General features: G+C 42.0%; 1 protein-coding gene across 1 annotated transcript in view; it reads left to right on the top strand.

The window, feature by feature from the left end:
- The window catches only part of CRIM1 (cysteine rich transmembrane BMP regulator 1), a 1,013,901-nt gene that overhangs the window by 697,567 nt on the left and 299,187 nt on the right, over positions 1 to 17,147 (top strand). The window contains exon 7 of the mRNA XM_073557600.1: positions 504 to 701. Coding sequence (XP_073413701.1) covers positions 504 to 701 — 198 coding nt within the window. The remainder of the gene's footprint in view (positions 1 to 503; positions 702 to 17,147) is intronic.

Genomic DNA, 17,147 nt, shown 5'->3' with positions numbered 1-17,147 from the left:
ACAGTGAACAAGCAGGCAGTGATCAGCTTTTCCGCTCTAATGTAGTGGATGCAGCTTTGCTATAACAAAGGTGTTAACTCAAGATCAGCAAAAATAAAAGATAATGTAGATTAAAGGGCTTAGGAAGAAAAAAAATCACCAATGACTCAGAGCTGGGCAGAAGCAACGGCCAGTGATCCCACACCACTTCTGTCCCAACGCTGCTCAGCTCCCCTGCGGTTTCTAGTCCTAGCGCTGTATCTCTCAGCCAATCATTGTCTGAGGCGTGTCTTCACTCGGGGCAGTGATTGGCTGAGAAATTATCATTTGTATCGATGGATTCCAAATATCAGACGGTTTGTAAATAGGCTGAAAACCTCAATGGAAATCTGTGGGCTCATAACATAGAAAAAATATGAAAATGGTGTTTGGAAGTTCTTTGATGCTTGTTTTTTCTTTCTATACGTTGCAGTAGAATTCCTACTGCTATTAATATCATACAACAGTGTTTGTCTTCTCTGCAGATCCCGTGTACCCAGTCCATGATCCTGCTGGTTGTTACGCTAATGGACAGATAAGAAGCCATGGTGATCGCTGGAGGGAAGACGACTGTACGTTCTGCCAGTGCATTAATGGCGAGCCACATTGCGTTGCTACAGCATGTGGTCAGAGCTGTCTGAAGCCTGTGAAAGTGCCCGGAGAATGCTGCCCGGTGTGTGAAGGTACGGCTCATGCATTCCATCTTATCTCATATTTCATATAAGGCCCATGAAACCAGTGTCTGACCATTTGTTTCTTCTGTGTAGTAGATCCACGTTACACTGATAACTCTTTTTCTTTCGGTGTTTACTTAACCTAGTTTATACATAGAAGCTATTATTGTAGCAAATGATTACATTCATATTTAATCTCTATTTTTCCAGCAAATAACTACAATATATATTTTCTTAAAGTGAACCTGACACTTAGTGCCGTGACAGCGTATTTTGGTGCCATAGGCAGATTAGTTACCGTACGTTGCGCCCCAGCCCACCTTGAGTCAATTATTAAAACTATTTTATGGATCTGTTCACAAATTGCTCTATTGCTGCTTTTTTCTGCAGTAAAAATGCATTGTGTTGCCAGTAAAAACACTGTGTACATCATGCGTGTTCTCGATGATTTTCTTTTGTTTATGCATTTTTCAGATGTTTTTTAAGCATTCGTGTGAATGGGTAAAAAAAAATAACAAAAAATGGTGAAATAATTGAATGCTGTGGTTAAAAAACGCAAAAAGCAGCTCCAATGCTCACGGAAATAAAACTGCAAGAGGGTATGTGCACACAATGTCATTTAGACGCCGACGCAGCCGACAAATTTTCCCTAGTAAAGCCGATTTAGGAGAATGCCTGCAGTCGTTCTCCTGAGGGGTTTCGCCGGAAGGCTCTGCCATCGTTTTTTGCGGAAAAATATAGTGTGAAGTATAGAGAGCGTGCAGCTTCCTAGCGGCCACCCAAAGAATGAACGTCACAGGTCAGAGGTTGTGAGACACCACTGAGAACTAGCTATAGACACCCTTAATATGGCTTAGTGCCACTGCACAGCCTGACACATTTTTTTACCCATACCTATATCTACCCCATGTATTTACATATTCCCCTGATAAGGCCACTGAAATAGGGCCAAAACGCGTAGGGAGAGGATTGTGGGGGCTGACATGAACAAGGTGTCGCTTGGGTATTGCCTTTGTTATGGCAGGAGTTTTTACATCAGGCACGATTATAGGGTTATACATTTATTGTTCCCCTTCCTCCAGTGCTGCATTCCATGGGCAGATGTGTCAAGACAAGGGTGAGATCCTTCCAATTTTATACCTGCTCTGTTCTCGCCGTGGGCGCTTTATGCAATACTGTACTTTCTATTCGTGGCTATGTTTATAATATGTAGTGTCTGGTGGTTGTTATCTTAATCTGCTACCTGATTGTTTTGGTTTTTTTTTATATATACAGTATATATCAAGTTCAATTAAAGGTTACATTTTAGGGTACTCTTTGCTTTTTTATTATTATTATTATTTATTTATATAGCGCCATTGATTCCATGGTGCTGTACAAAAGAAGGGTTTACATACAAATTACAGATATCACTTACAGTAAACAAACTAACTATCACAGACTGATACAGAGGGGAGAGGACCCTGCCCTTTCGGGCTTACATTCTACAGGATGGTGGGGAAGGAGACAGTAGGTTGGGGGGTTGCAGCAGCTCCAGTGATGGTGAGGTGGTAGCTCCAGTAGTGATGAGGAGGCAGCGGGGATCATTGCAGGCTGTAAGCTTTCCTGAAGAGATAAGTTTTCAGGTTCCGTCTGAAGGATCCGAGTGTGATTGATAGCCGGACGTGTTGGGGCAAAGAATTCCAGAGGATGGGGGCTATTCAGGAGAAGTCTTGGAGGCGGTTGGGTGAGGAGCGCATAAGTGTGGAGGAGAGAAGGAGGTCTTGGGAGGATCGGAAATTACGTGAGGGAAGATATCGGGAGATTAGTTCAGAGATGTATGGAGGAGACAGGTTGTAGATGGCCTTGTAGGTCAGTATTAGTAATTTGAATTGGATACGCTGAGGGAGTGGGAGTCAGTGAAGAGATTTGCAAAGGGGAGAAGCGGAGGTGTAGCGAGGAGAGAGATGAATTAGTCGGGCAGCAGTGTTAAGGACAGACTGGAGATGTGCGAGGGTGTTGGCAAGGAGGCCACAGAAAAGAATGTTGCAGTAGTCGAGACGGGAGATGATGAGGGCATGCAGAAGCATTTTAGTAGAGTGAGGGTTGAGGAAGGCAAGGACTCTAGAAATATTTTTAAGCTGGAGGCGGCAGGAGGTGGATAGAGCTTGGATGTGCGGTTTGAAGGTCAGGGCAGAGTCGAGGGTTACTCCGAGGCAGCGGACCTCCGGTACGGGGGAAAGTGTGATGTCGTCAATTGCTTTATACACAGATCGATTACCAAGAGTCTATTGGGTGACTACCACTACTGTAGTACTGCTTTGCTGATATGCCAGCTGTCAAAGCTTGTCAGATGTAGCAGTGCTAAGTTTGTCAAATTCAGCACTGCTACATGTATGTTGTACATAGATATGCTGAGAAGTGTTTGTTAGTGAGGTCAGTAACATTCCTGCCATTCCCCTGTTTTTGTCTCTGTACTGTCACCTACCCATTCCACTTGCCCCTAATACTATAATCCCACTCTCTTGCAGGGAGTTCACACCTCTCCTGTCCTCCAGGTGTGGACTCCCTCACTCTTCTACTCCCTATCACCCTTTCTCCATTATTATCATGTTTTATCTCTGCTTGCTGTGAATGCAGCTTTCCTGAGATCAGGAGTAGATGGCAGGAACAGAGCAGAATGACGCCAGGCAGCGTGTAAGGAGGAGGGGATGTCTACTCAGGACCCACTGTAACCGCCCCTGGAGTAACAGGACAGAGGAGCAGTGAGTTATGTCAGCCGCACTCACTGCTCTCCGTCCCCCTGTAACTGTTAACGCCGATCTCCTCTCACTGATAAGAGTGCTCATTTCCTTTTAAGCGATTCCACAAGTCATGTAATGTTCTTCAATTCATATAGCGCCCCCTGTCCTCCTGTGTGAGGTGACCTACCCCACCTGCCCCTCATCCCAGCCCTGCATGTAGGCAGAGACCTTCCAATTCAGGGCAATGGGCGGAGGGACCCGCCTTTCCAGCTAGTTTATAGGGAGGTCTTGGTCCCCGGTGTTTCAGACTCAGACATACCTGGCTGGAATCTTACAGCCAGTGACTGATTCATGCTGCCCAGGGATTGGGCAGGATGTATCAGGTGTCAGGTTCTCTTTAAAAAGTTTGTGCACCCGTTAAAATTTTTTTCACAAATCCTCCAGCTTGGTGTACAATAAAAAATAAAATATACTCACCTTACCAATTCCAACTGCTCCTCTTCTATCTTTACCTACGTTCCTGGCCATTACGGGCATGTGATCAATGACTGGTCACACCAGTGACCAATAAATTGACTGGTTGGCTGCAATGGTCACATGTCTGTAGAGTCAAATCAGAATTTACAAGTGACTAGCAGGAAACTGAGGAGAGTTAGGACAGGAGCAGTGGGGATCAGTAAGGCATTATTTTATATTTTACATCATGATGGACGGTTGTGAACAAAACTTTCATAGGTGAACATCTCCTTTTATCCGTGTTACACATCATAGTGGTGCAGTGACTCTGTATGCTAGGGGTCCAATACCTCCTCACAGATAAGTAACCCTGCTTCCAGCCGTCACCTAGACTGAGTGCAGAAGACTGTGCTAATGATGTCCAAGGTCCTCAACTACTTGTGAATTTCTGCCCACCTAAGAAAATGGCACAGTGATGAAGGATTTGCTAGTGAGCCATAATGGAGGTGTCCTGTCTCCCAGCTCTCTAAAGTAATATTCCTGAAATTGGGGGAGATATCATGAAAAACTTTTTAGCCACATTGTGAGACACGGTAGTCAGGAGGTCCAAGGTCAGATACCAAGATAATACAGAGGAGTAAGGGTCCCTTCACACCAAACGATGCACCAGCGATCCCGACAACGGTATGACCTGGTCAGGATCGCTGGTGCATCGCTACATGATCGCTGGTGAGCTGCCAAACAGGCAGACACACCAGCGATCAGGACCAGCGAGGACGCTGGTATCCAAGGTAAATATCGTGTAACTAAGTGCACGTGTCGCTTAGTTACCTGCTGTGTACCTTGGATACCAGCGTACTCGCGCTGAGAGCTGGTATCCAAGGTAAATATCGGGTAACTAAGTGCGCGGCGGGGGGGGCGATCGCTGATACGTGTCACACATAGCGAGATCGCTGATGCGTCACAAAATCCGCGATCTCGCTAGTGATCTCGCTATGTATGACGGGCCCCTAAGACAAAGGCATGGTCAGGTAGCAGTCCTGGGTCGTAATCCAGAATGGTAAGTCAAGACAAGGGAGTAAAACAAACAAATAGTCAGAAGTCAACTCCAGAGTTAGATACCTGAAGTCAGAGAGTGTCAAGAGCAGGATTGATAATCTACAAGAATAGTCACGACAAATCCTACATCCGGCAACAAGGTCAGAGGAAAGAGACACAGGGCTAAGCAAACAGACCTAAGTTAAGCAAAGCTACAACTGACACTGACTACTTACATCTAGCCAGCTAAATACCTTGCAAATGATTAAGGATGGGAGGTGCTTGGGGAAACAGCCACAGACTAGACCAGATTTAGCAGCAGGGCTGTCAATCAACAGATTGGATGACTGGACTGTCACTGTCACGGGGTTACCGTGACAGTTTGGAGCCAGAAGACCGCAGCATCTGATTGCGCCTACTCCGGTGCTGAGAAGAAGCACTTCGCCTTCTTCTGGCAGAGCAGGGGTTAATTGGGCATGTTGGAATTCCCTGTGCTCACAGCTGAGCTTGGTTAGCCACTCCTTTTCCATTTATAATCTGGACTCTGTTACTTATCCTTGTGAGAGCTAGCATTTGCTGCATGGCTAACAGTGGGAGAGGAGTTCATATGAGAAGGAAAGTTGAAGGAGTTATTAGTGACTGTTGCTTGGTTTGTGTATGTGGTAATTCCCTATCCTTCTCTGTTTTGGTTTATTCCCCTACCTTCACACCCCAATGCATTCCTCTGTTACATGTGAGTGAATATTTTGTATGCCTGGAGTTTTCTGTTGCCTTGTTTGTCAGCGCCCCCTCTTTCCTGTTCCTGGGTGGGGGAAGAGAACAGACAGGGCTAACTCAGGAGATAAGGCAAGGGTGGAGGCCCCGGCATCTGCGCCATCTGAAGTATCTCAGGGATCAGGGCGAGCTAGGGCGCTCCTAGTGTTAGGGACAGTGAAGAAGCCCCTGGTCCCAGGTCACCCGACAACTGTGTTGTGACAGTCACTCACTTAACCGACAGTCCAGCACACTCCAGATTCCATAGGGTGGCTGAGGTGTCTCAGCGTTCCTTGGCCACAGTCAATGTTGAAACCGTAAATAGAAGATCCATCTATTGCACTCATAAAGGAATAAGTGAGCACCATCCTCACCATGTGCATCGGCCCAAAATTTAATGAATGGGCAATAGTAATCGCCCCCTCCACCTAGGGATTAAAGCAATGCAGAGAACAGTTGCAGGGAAGAAAATCCACATAATGAGAATAAATCCTGCCATATTACAAGACCAACCCTTTAGTAATAATACTATAATATAATAATACTATAATTATGAAACTTAAGATACAGTATTTGAATAGACCAAGGGTCAAGAAAATGTAACCTTAATCACTAACCTAGGAGAATATCAGTGCACGGACATAGTATAACTTGTGCTCACACAGGAATTATTAAATTACAAGTGATTGGCAGCCGAGCAAAAGAAAGGACTCCTCTTTATTGTATGTGATAAAGACACTAAACGCAGTGTGAAATGACTGGCCGCCCTTTACCCTACATCTTAAAGCCCAGATGTGCAGAGTGCACAAAAAGCCTAAACCCGCGGAGAAAAGCTGGGACTGGTCTCTTTCACTAGCAGGACATTTAGGGAAATCCATTTTTATTGATCAATTCGATAGGACATTGTGCGGACAGTGCACCGTACACATGATCAGAACTGAGTTTAAGGAAAGATGGCGCACCCTTTCATTTCCAAAGGAATGTGGCGCTGCTGCGAGAGGCTTTGAAGAGGGCATATTGAGGTAAATTGGAAGCACAGTAAATTGTTGTGCTTATTTCATTCACTGTTGTACAATAATTACAAGGCTCTGATTAGGCAGACAAATGAGCATAAGTAGCTGATTGAAATCAGCAGTCAGAGGATGCAAATTAGCAACATTGGAAGAGCAAAGCAAAATAAAACATGGGATTATGTGGGGGGCATTGTTAGCACTGTCAGCCATGTCTGCATCCAGTGTCACACTATGAGGGACCTGTAAAGATCATAAGAGCATATGTGCATGCACTCATATTTCTTACATAATTAAGGAATACCAATGTCTACATTTTTATCTATTAAAGAAAATATATTAGCAAGTTTTTACCACCCTATCTGAAAGCAGCATGACGTAGGGGCAGCGACCCTGATTCCAGCAATGTGTCGCTTACTGTGCTGCAATTTTGATAAAATACAATTTATCTGCTGTAGATCTAGCATTTCTTTAATGCTGAGTCCTGTATAGCCCCACCCACACCAATGATTGGTACCTCTCTGTGTACAACTGTGCTTAGGTTGCCAATCAATGGTCAGGTGTGGGATTTTACAGAGCTCATGAATATGGAGGACTACATGACACAGGTTTACTATTCCTCTAGTTATAAGCCCCTGCTGATAAAACAATGATTGTATCAAAACTACAGCAAGCAGCCCAGTTAGTGATACATGGCTGGCATCAGGGTCTCTCACAACATTATGTGACCCACTATATCTCTAATTTGCATGTGAACATGTGGATTTCCTCTGGTGACAGCATGTATGTATTAAATACGTGTTCATCTGAAACAAAGCTGGACTTAATTCCCTATCCATACACTTGGCTCCATTCACTGATACTTCTTATTAGAAGAATATTAAATGGGTTTTATAAATTAAGTTCCCATAAAAGGTCCCAAATACCTAATATTTGTAAATATTCTACAAAAATATACCTTTTCAGCTTTTTTTTCTTCTGTGTGTCTCTCTCAGCACTTATGGCTGGCTGTTGAGCCATATCAGATGACCGGTAGCTGTGTGTCCAGTGTGTCCTTTTTGTTGGTCAAATCATTGAACAAGTGAACAGTCTCCATTTGCGTTACACAATTTGGGGAAGTTGAACAAGAATATTTTTTGCTCTTCTAAACGATTTCATGCGCGATGAAAGACCATTTTTGGACACATAGTCCAGTCGTTCAAACCATTCACATTATTTGGTAGTGGGGAGAGTGACTGAGCAAACATGCTCACCGGCACTCAGCTCAGTAGCACATGTAATAACTCTTCAGGGATCATTTTAATAGTGTTCATTATTCTTGATCTGTACAAGAAATACAACATTTGCTGGTGGGACAACCTATGTAAGTCCTTATAACCTCTTGCATCCAATTGGATATATATCACTTACAATTCGCCTAAACCAGCAGTAAATTAACTACAGAATAAGAAATTGGCATACTCAAATTATTCAGCCTACAAGCTTAAAAAATAAAATACATATAGGTATATCAAAATAGAATCTTTATTGATAATTACAACCTCCTGATGAAGAAATGAAAATGCACCTTGACGTGTCTGCTCATGTATCTCCTGTTTTGCTGCCTAATCATATCGATGAGCATGGCTGCTACCAAGAATTTAAGGGTCCCCTACTGGCAACATTTTTGGGTCCCCTTGAGTCTCTGCCCAGGCTCCACCTTAGCTCTGCCTCCACGCCTCAAACCTTCCACAGTCCCACTGCCCACTCTTGGAAAAACTACTTCTCCTCTACATCTTCACCAATCACACATTAACAGTTCCTATCGAACACCATATCACATACATAGCCAGCAGCTTTTGTTTTGACCTAAAGAATTTTTAAGCCTGCGACCACGACAAGGTAAACTCTTTTGGCCGGGCCCTACTTTACGCTAACCTATGAAACATTTCTTAAAATATCCAATACTCTTTTTAGGTATATTTTTATTTATTTATCTTTAAGGGAATGTGCATTTTTTAAAATAAACAATAATACCACATAGAAGGGACAAATACTGTCACAGCATGGCTGTACCACTTATTAGCACCTCATAGTGACTGAATAATACCACATGCAATGAACAAATACCACCACACCGTGACGAGACAAAAATATTACCACCTCTTAGCAACTGAATTATACAACATACAGGAGACAAATACTGTCACACCATGACCAGACCATATATTACTACCAAATTCTGACCAAATAATACCACATACATGGAAATAATACTGTCACACCTTGACCAGACCACATATTACCACCACATAGTGACCGAATAATACCACAAATAATAAATACGCCACACCATGACCAGACCACATATTGACATCACAGTGCCCAAATAATACCGCACAGAAGGGACAAATACTGAGTTTAAGAACACATGGTGTTCAAAACGCTTCCTGGTCCTCTCTGGGCAACTCCCTCTTGGTAATCCCGGCTGGGTATACCTTTGCAATGAATATAGCAGCTATGTCATCATTTTATTGAACTTAAAATAAAGATCTTGGATTTTATTTTTGGAGCTGGACTTTCTCTTTTTTACAAAGAATTCTTCATGACATCTGGCGGAGATGTGTCCATGCTCACGTTTTCCGTGCTCAATTGAGAACACCTAGGGGTGATCTGAATCTTACTACTGTTTGTGTACAAATACTGCCACACCATGACTAGACCACATATTGCCATCACACAGTGCCCGAATAATACCACACAGAAGGAGCAAATACTGCCACGCCATGACCAGACCACATTTTACTACCACTTAGTGACCGAACACTACAACCATTGATCATTAATAAAAAAACACAATAATTATATTACCATAAGTGCCATTATACACAGGAGCTCTATACAGTGTATAGTGTCAGTGTAATAAAGGGGTCACTAGTGACATTATACACAGGAGCTCTATATATAGTGACAGTATATTGTATAGGTAATACAGGGATCACCGGTGATATTACACACAGGAGCTCTGTATATTGTGTCAGTGTACAGGTAATACAGTGACCACCAGACATTACAGTAGAAGCAGAAGCTCTCTATATAGAGTCAGTTTACAGGTAATACAGTGATTACCAGTGACATTATACACAGGATCTCTGTATATAGTGACAGTGTACAGATAATACAGTGATAAACGGTCACATTATACACATGAGCTCTGTATATAGTGTATAGTATGCAGGTAATACAGGGATCACCAGTTATGTCATACACAGGAAATCTGTATATATTGGCAGTGTACAGATAATACAGTGATAACCGGTCTCATTATACACAGGAGCTCTGTATATAGTGTATAGTGTACAGGTAATACAGGGATCACCAGTTACATTATACACAGGAGCTCTGTACATAGTATACAGTGTATAGTGTAAGTGTATAGGTAACACACTGACTCTCCAGTGGCATCTGTAGTTGAAGTCCTTCATCTTTGCTTTTCTTTTTCATCCAGCGCAGACTGCCATCACTTCTTCCAGTCAGGACTCATCTCTGCAAAAAATAACACACAATAATCTAGAGCACCACTTCTAGAGTACATTTCCCACTTTTTCACCAACCTCCAGACTATGCAGCTGAATAAAGACATGCACCCACACCATTAATATATAATTAGTTATGCAACCCATCCTTCCAAATATAAATTGTAATCCACCACTGTGCCCCCAGTATAAATACATAAATTAATTAGCACCTGTACTCTTTCCCCCAATTCAATACCAGTCACACTCCTGCATCCTCAACGCCCACATTCTGTACCTCCCAGTCCCCTGATTGGTTATATTTACATGCCCCAATTCATTATGTCATGTCCTCTGTCTTTCCCACCCCACCTTCTTTTCATTATAAACTGCTCTCCCCCACCCTCAATCCATCATCATTTGAAACCCTGAAAACATGATCTTTTGAGGGCCACGAGGACTGGAGTTTTGGAAACATTGCTCTAGATGGTATCATGATATTGCGATCTGATTGTTTATGTTGTAATTATTACCAAAAGTGGACGTATTCTGAAGAGGGCCCCTGTGAAAGAACAATATATGGGCCCTTTGTAGTCCAATAGGTCATCGAAAGGCACAATTCAACCTGCTTTGTGGCTAGAAGTGGCCCCTTACATCTTGTGCCCCTGTGCGGCTGCACTGGCTGCCCCAATGGTATGTCTGCCCTTGATTATTACTTACATTACTCAGTGTGAATTAAGGATTTAAAGTTATTCCTGTGTTTCTCAGCAGTAATGTTTCTGTATAGTGGGCCCCTCTCTTCCGAGTTTACAAGAATTTGAGTGTAATATTAGAACCCAACACAAGTGAATGTACCAGCAGCAGAATAGCATGTGTGATGGCGTCTATTGGCTTTAGTAGAGCAGCACAGCATTAATCACACACGCTTCTGATGACTATACATTATGCTGAAAAAGCAATGTTGTTAAACTCCTTAGACTGCCTCAAATCTTACTGAAAGATGTGGGAGATATCAAGTGTTGGAAAAGTCATTTAACAGTGATTGAAGATGGTACAAGTTGCTACCAGCTATTTATATCGTTGACTCAGACGCTATGACGGCTGAAAGATACATCACACTGTCTGCTGGAATGTGTTTCCTCTCAGTGCATCATAGCAGAGATAATATATTGAGGCTGCAGCGCCCATTTACCTTGGATCACCTCAAGATGACAATTTTCATGTAAGTGTAAACCCCCAAACCACATAAGCAAACAGAGCTCCATTGATTGGCAAGAAAGCTAAGGAAGCCAACTAGTTAAACTGTCTTCTTGTAAGCTGGCACTGGCGTCACTTATACTTGGCATTTGCTTAGCTTGCTTAAAACTACTGGTAGTTCAGTGAGCAAAGCAAAGAAAGTTGTTTGGCTTGGATGATGGTCAGCAATGTGTGCAATGAGCTTTGTGCAGCAGCAGTGATGACTCTTAATGGCTTTATTAGGAAGAACAGGCAGTATGTAATGTCTTTATTTGGGTTCAAAACAGCAATAAATCAAGTTGTCTAATGCAAAATAGATAATACATACCTTTGTAAGCAGTAGGGAAATGAATATAAACCTCTCGCATACAAAAAAGCTAGCAATTAGCGGTGTATTGTTAAAACATAACTTCTAATGTTATTCTAAAATTACCCCAAAAAGTGATTAATTACATATGTTGTTTTCTTGTTTTTTTATTATTTTGTGAAGCAGCTATTTATTCTTATACGTGTAGTAGCTATCTACATGTGTTATTTGTTTTTATTTGATATGTTGTAGCTACCTATACGCTGTTTTCTTTGTTTTATTATTATATGTTGTTGCTATCTACAGTTGAAACCAGAAGTATACATGCAATATATAAAAAGACAAATACGCATGTTTTTCTCAATATCTGACATGAAATCATAATAAACCTTTCTTGTTTTATGTCAATCAGGATTAATATAATTATTATTTGCCAAATGCCAGAATAATGAGAGAGAGAGAGAGAGACACAATGTTTTAAGGCTTTTTCATTACTTACTTTAAAGTCAAAAGTTTACATACTTTTATTTAGTATTTGGTACCATTGTTCTTAAACTGAATGACTTGGGTCAAACTTTTGGGATCTCCTTCCACAAGCTTCTCACAATAGTTGGTTGGAATTTGTGCCCATTCCTCCTGACAAAACTGGTGTAACTGATCCAGGTTTGTAGGTCGCCTTGCTCACACCGGCCTTTTCAGTTTTGCCCATAAATTTTCAATAGGATTGAGATCAGGGCTTTGTGATGGCCGCTCCAAAATATTGACTTTGTTATCCTTAAAGCCACTTTGTTACCATTTTGGCAGTATGCTCGGGACATTGTCCATTTGGAAGACCCATCTCCGCCCAAGCTTTAACTTTCTGGCTGATGTCTTGAGATGTTGCTTCAGTATTGAAACATAATCTTCTTTTCTCATGATGCCCTCAATTTTGTGAAGTGCACCAGCCCCTGCTGTAGCAAAACAACCCCACAAGATGATACGGCCACCCCCGTGTTTCACAGTTGGGATAGTGTTCTTAGGCTTCCAAGCGTCTCCCTTTTTCCTCCAATCGTAACAATGTTCATTATGAACCAAAAAGTTCAATTTTAGTATCATCAGACCACAGGACATGTCTCCAAAAATTAAGGTCTTTGTTCCTGTGTGCATTTGCAAACATTAATCTGGCTTTTTATGTTTCTGTTGGAGTAATGGCTTCTTCCTGGCAGAGTGGCCTTTTAGCCTATGTTGATACAGTACTAAACATGTGGATATTGACACAATCTTACCAGCCTCCGCCATCATCTTCACAAGATTTTTTTGCTTTTGTCCATGGGTTCATATGCACATGTCGAACCAAAGCATATTCATCTTTGGGACACAAAACCTCCTTCCTGAGTGGTATTTTGACTGGATTTCCCATCTTGTTTGTACTTGTGTATAATTGTTTGAACAGATGAACAAGGCACTTTTAGGTATCTTGAAATTGTACCCAAGAATGAGCCAGACTTAAGGCCCTTTTACATTTAGCGATGCACCAGCGATCCGACCCGGTCAGGATCGCTGGTGCATCGCTAAATGATCGCTAGTGAGCTTTCATACAGAAAGATCTCACAGCGATGCAGCAGCGACGCAGCGCACGATACTTACCTTTCACACACAGCGATCCTGACGTCCTCCCGCCCGCATCCATGCGTCGCTCGTCGTCACAGCAGGAAGTCTCAGCAGGAAGCGCCCGACGAGAAATGGAGCCGGACATTCTCGCGCGATCAGCGATGGACAGCGGGGGAGCCGGTCGTTGGTAAGTATCACACATAGCGATATCGCTAGCAATATCGCTATAACGTCACAAAACCAGTGACGTTTTAGCGATATTGCTAGCGATATTGCTTAGTGTAAAACCCCCTTTATGCAAGTCCACAATTCTCTTCCTGATATCTTGGCTGATTTCTTGAGACTTTCCCATGATGCGACACCAAGAAGCAGTGTGTTTCATGTGTGCATCAGCAGACCAACATAAGAGAAACGAGTGCAAAATAGGTCTCATAAAAAATTGCATTTTATTTCAATATTTTTAAAAGAATAGTGTGAATGAACAAACATAAAAAGACACAAACAGAGCAGTCTTGAAAAAGGTGGTGCCAGCATGCATGTAAATAAACTTAGCAGAGCATTATTTCATTATGGCCTCTAACCAAATACCCCTAGCCAAAAAGCAAAAAAGGAAACAATGACTATTGGTAAACAATTTTTAGCTAGAAGATAGTTCCAAGTCTAATACATCAAAGATGGTATGTCAATGTATCGGGGTAGAGTGTACATGTGCTGGCCCACCAGCCCCAACACATGTTTCACCCAAGTCTTCGTCGGGGCATTGCACGAAGCCTTAGATGAAGCGTTGGGTGAAATGTGCTTTGGGACTGGTGGGCCAGCACATGTACACTCTACCCCGATACATTGACATACCATCTTTGATGTAAGTATTAGACTTGGAACTATCTTCTAGCTAAAAATTGTTAATCAATAGTCATTGTTTTCTCTTTTTCTTTTTGACTAGGGGTATGTGGTTAGAGGCCATAATGTTTATAGGCCCTGCTGTAAAATCCATATAGTATATGATATAATTCTCTGCTAAGTTTATTGACATGCATGCTGGCACCACCTTTTTTTCAGGAGTGCTCTGTTTGTGTCTTTTTTGTGTGTTTGTTAATTCATATTATTCTTTTAAAAATATTGAAATAAAATGCTATTTTTTATGAGACCTTTTTTGCACTGGGTTATCTTATGTTGGTCTGCTGATTCACTTTAGAGTGTGTCTCTTGCAACGAGGTTGTTGTAGTTGCTCGTTTTTTGGTCGTATTTTTGAGTGCATTAAAATACATCCACAGGTGTGTCTATAATTAGCAGGAATTATCAGAAGCTTCCAAACACATGACTTCATCATATAGATAGTGCAGAATTGTTTAAAGGTATAGTGATCTTAGTGTATGTAAACCTTTGACTTTGCAATAAGTAATAAAAATGCGTTAAAACATTCTTTCTCTCATTATTCTGGCATTTGTTAAATATTAATAATTATGATAATCCTAATTGACTTAAAACAGGAAAGTTTTATTCTGATTTCATGTTTGATATTGAGAAAAACATGTATGTGTGTCTTTTTATATAGTGTATGTAAAGTTCTGGTTTCAACTGTATATGTTGTATTATATGTTATAGCTATCTATACGTTGTTTTATAATTATATTTAGTAGCTATGTATAAGTTGTTGTTTTTTTATTGTATGAAACCGCTATCTATATGTCATTTTCATTGTTTTTAGATTATATGCAGCAGCATTTTATACAGGTGCTTCTCGCAAATTTAGAATATTATCAAAAAGTTAATTTATTTCAGTTCTTCAATACAAAAAGTGAAACTCGTATTATATAGAGTCATTACACACAGAGTGATCTATTTCAAGTGTTTATTTCTGGTAATGTTGATGATTATGGCTTACAGCCAATAAAAACCCAAAAGTCTTTATCTCAGTAAGTAAATTAGAATTCTTTATAACACCAGCTTGACAAATTATTTTAAAATCCGAAATGTTGGCCTACTGAAATGTATGTTCAGTAAATGCACTCAATACTTGGTCGGGGCTCCTTTTCCTTCAATTACTGCATCAATGTGGCATGCCATGGAGGCGATCAGCCTGTGGCACTGCTGAGGTGTTATGGAAGCCCAGGTTGCTTTGTTAGCAGCCTTCAGCTCGTCTGCATTGTTGGGCCTGGTGTCTCTCATCTTCCTTTTGACAATTCCCCATAGATTCTCTATGGGGTTAAGGTCAGGTGAGTTTGCTGGCCAATCAAGCACAGTGATACTGTTGTTTTTAAACCAGGTATTGGTATTTTTAGCAGTGTGGACAGGGGCCAAGTCCTGCTGGAGAATGAAATTTACATCTCCAAAAGCTTGTCGGCACAGGGAAGCATGAAGTGCTCTAAAATTTCCTTGTAGACGGCTGCGCTGTCCTTGGTCTTGATAAAACACAGTGGACCTACACCAGCAGATGACATGGCTCCCCAAACCATCGCTGATAGTGGAAACTTCACACTAGACCTCAAGCAGTTTGGATTGTGTACCTCTCCACTCTTCCTCCAGACTCTGGGTCCTTGATTTCCAAATGAAATGCAAAATTTACTTTCATCTGAAAACAACACCTTTGACCACTGACAACAGTCCATGTTATGATTGAGTCACCGTAGGAGGCAAAAATAGAAATGCTAGCTAAGTCCAGAAAACCAGAGAAGTTGGCAGCTATCGGATTGCAGACCCCTGAACCTATCAACACAACTAGTAGTAGCCGTGGGGGGCTCCTACGATGCCCTAGGCCCCTCGATCACAGCCGGAGGACTACATAGCCTAAAGACAGAAAGGGAAATCTAAACTGCCCCAGAGGAGACCCCAAAGCAAAAGGCAGCCCCCCGCATATAATGACAGTGAAGCAAGAAGAAAGAACAAAACACAGACATAAAGATAGACTGAGCAAAGATGGGGCCCAAGCTAGCTTAGATAGGAAAGGACAGGAAGGCTGCTGTCTGCAATCCGTGAAAAACCCTATGAAAATAAGAGCCAACAAACTGACAGTAAAAAAGGCCCTGAAGACGCTAGGCTTCAAGAAAAAGGCTATGTCAGTACTCAGGAATATTCTGAAGACAGAGCAACAGGCAAAAGGAGATTCAGCTCACCCCAGCAGGGAATGGCAGAATCCAGAAAAGCAAGGAAAACAAAACACTAATGCAAAAAGGCAAAGCAGAGATCTTAGCTTTAGATGAGCAGGAATCAGACTGGTTTCCTAGAAGTCCACAGAGAAATCACCCGCAGGCCAGAAGGGCGTCGGCAGCCTTATATCCAGTCATTAACTCCACTCAGCCAGTCATCATCATCAGCCCCAGGTGTTTGACAATCAGGCTCACTACCTTTCTTCACCAGAAGAGGGAGTTCCTCGGGCCTCAGTAGTGAAGGGGAAAATGAACTCACGACAGTACCTCCCCCTTGAGGAGGGGTCACCGAACCCTCAACCACGCCACCAGGGTGATCAGGGTGAGCCCGATGAAAGGCACGCACCAACCTTTTGGCATGAATATCAGAGGCAGAGACCCAGGAATTATCCTCCTGACCATAACCCTTCCACTTAACCAAATACTGGAGTCTCCGTCTAGCCAGACGGGAATCCAGTACTTTCTCTACCTCATATTCCATGTTACCTTCAACCAATACAGGGTCTGGAGGTGCAACCCCCGGAACAACAGGTTCAACAAACCTCTTCAACAAGGACTTATGAAACACATTATGGATTTTAAATGTGACAGGAAGAGCCAAACGAAAAGAGACCGGATTAATAATCTCCAAAATCTTGTAAGGTCCAATAAATCTAGGCTTAAACTTAGGAGAAGCCACCTTCATAGCAATATTTTTTGATG

The sequence above is a fragment of the Dendrobates tinctorius genome, unplaced genomic scaffold (genome assembly GCF_039654945.1).
Source record: "Dendrobates tinctorius isolate UK_male_01 unplaced genomic scaffold, ASM3965494v1 ptg000250l, whole genome shotgun sequence".
NCBI classification, from domain to species: domain Eukaryota; kingdom Metazoa; phylum Chordata; class Amphibia; order Anura; family Dendrobatidae; genus Dendrobates; species Dendrobates tinctorius.
Note: the sequence above shows the minus strand (reverse complement) of the source record. Positions and strands in the feature narration are given on the sequence as shown.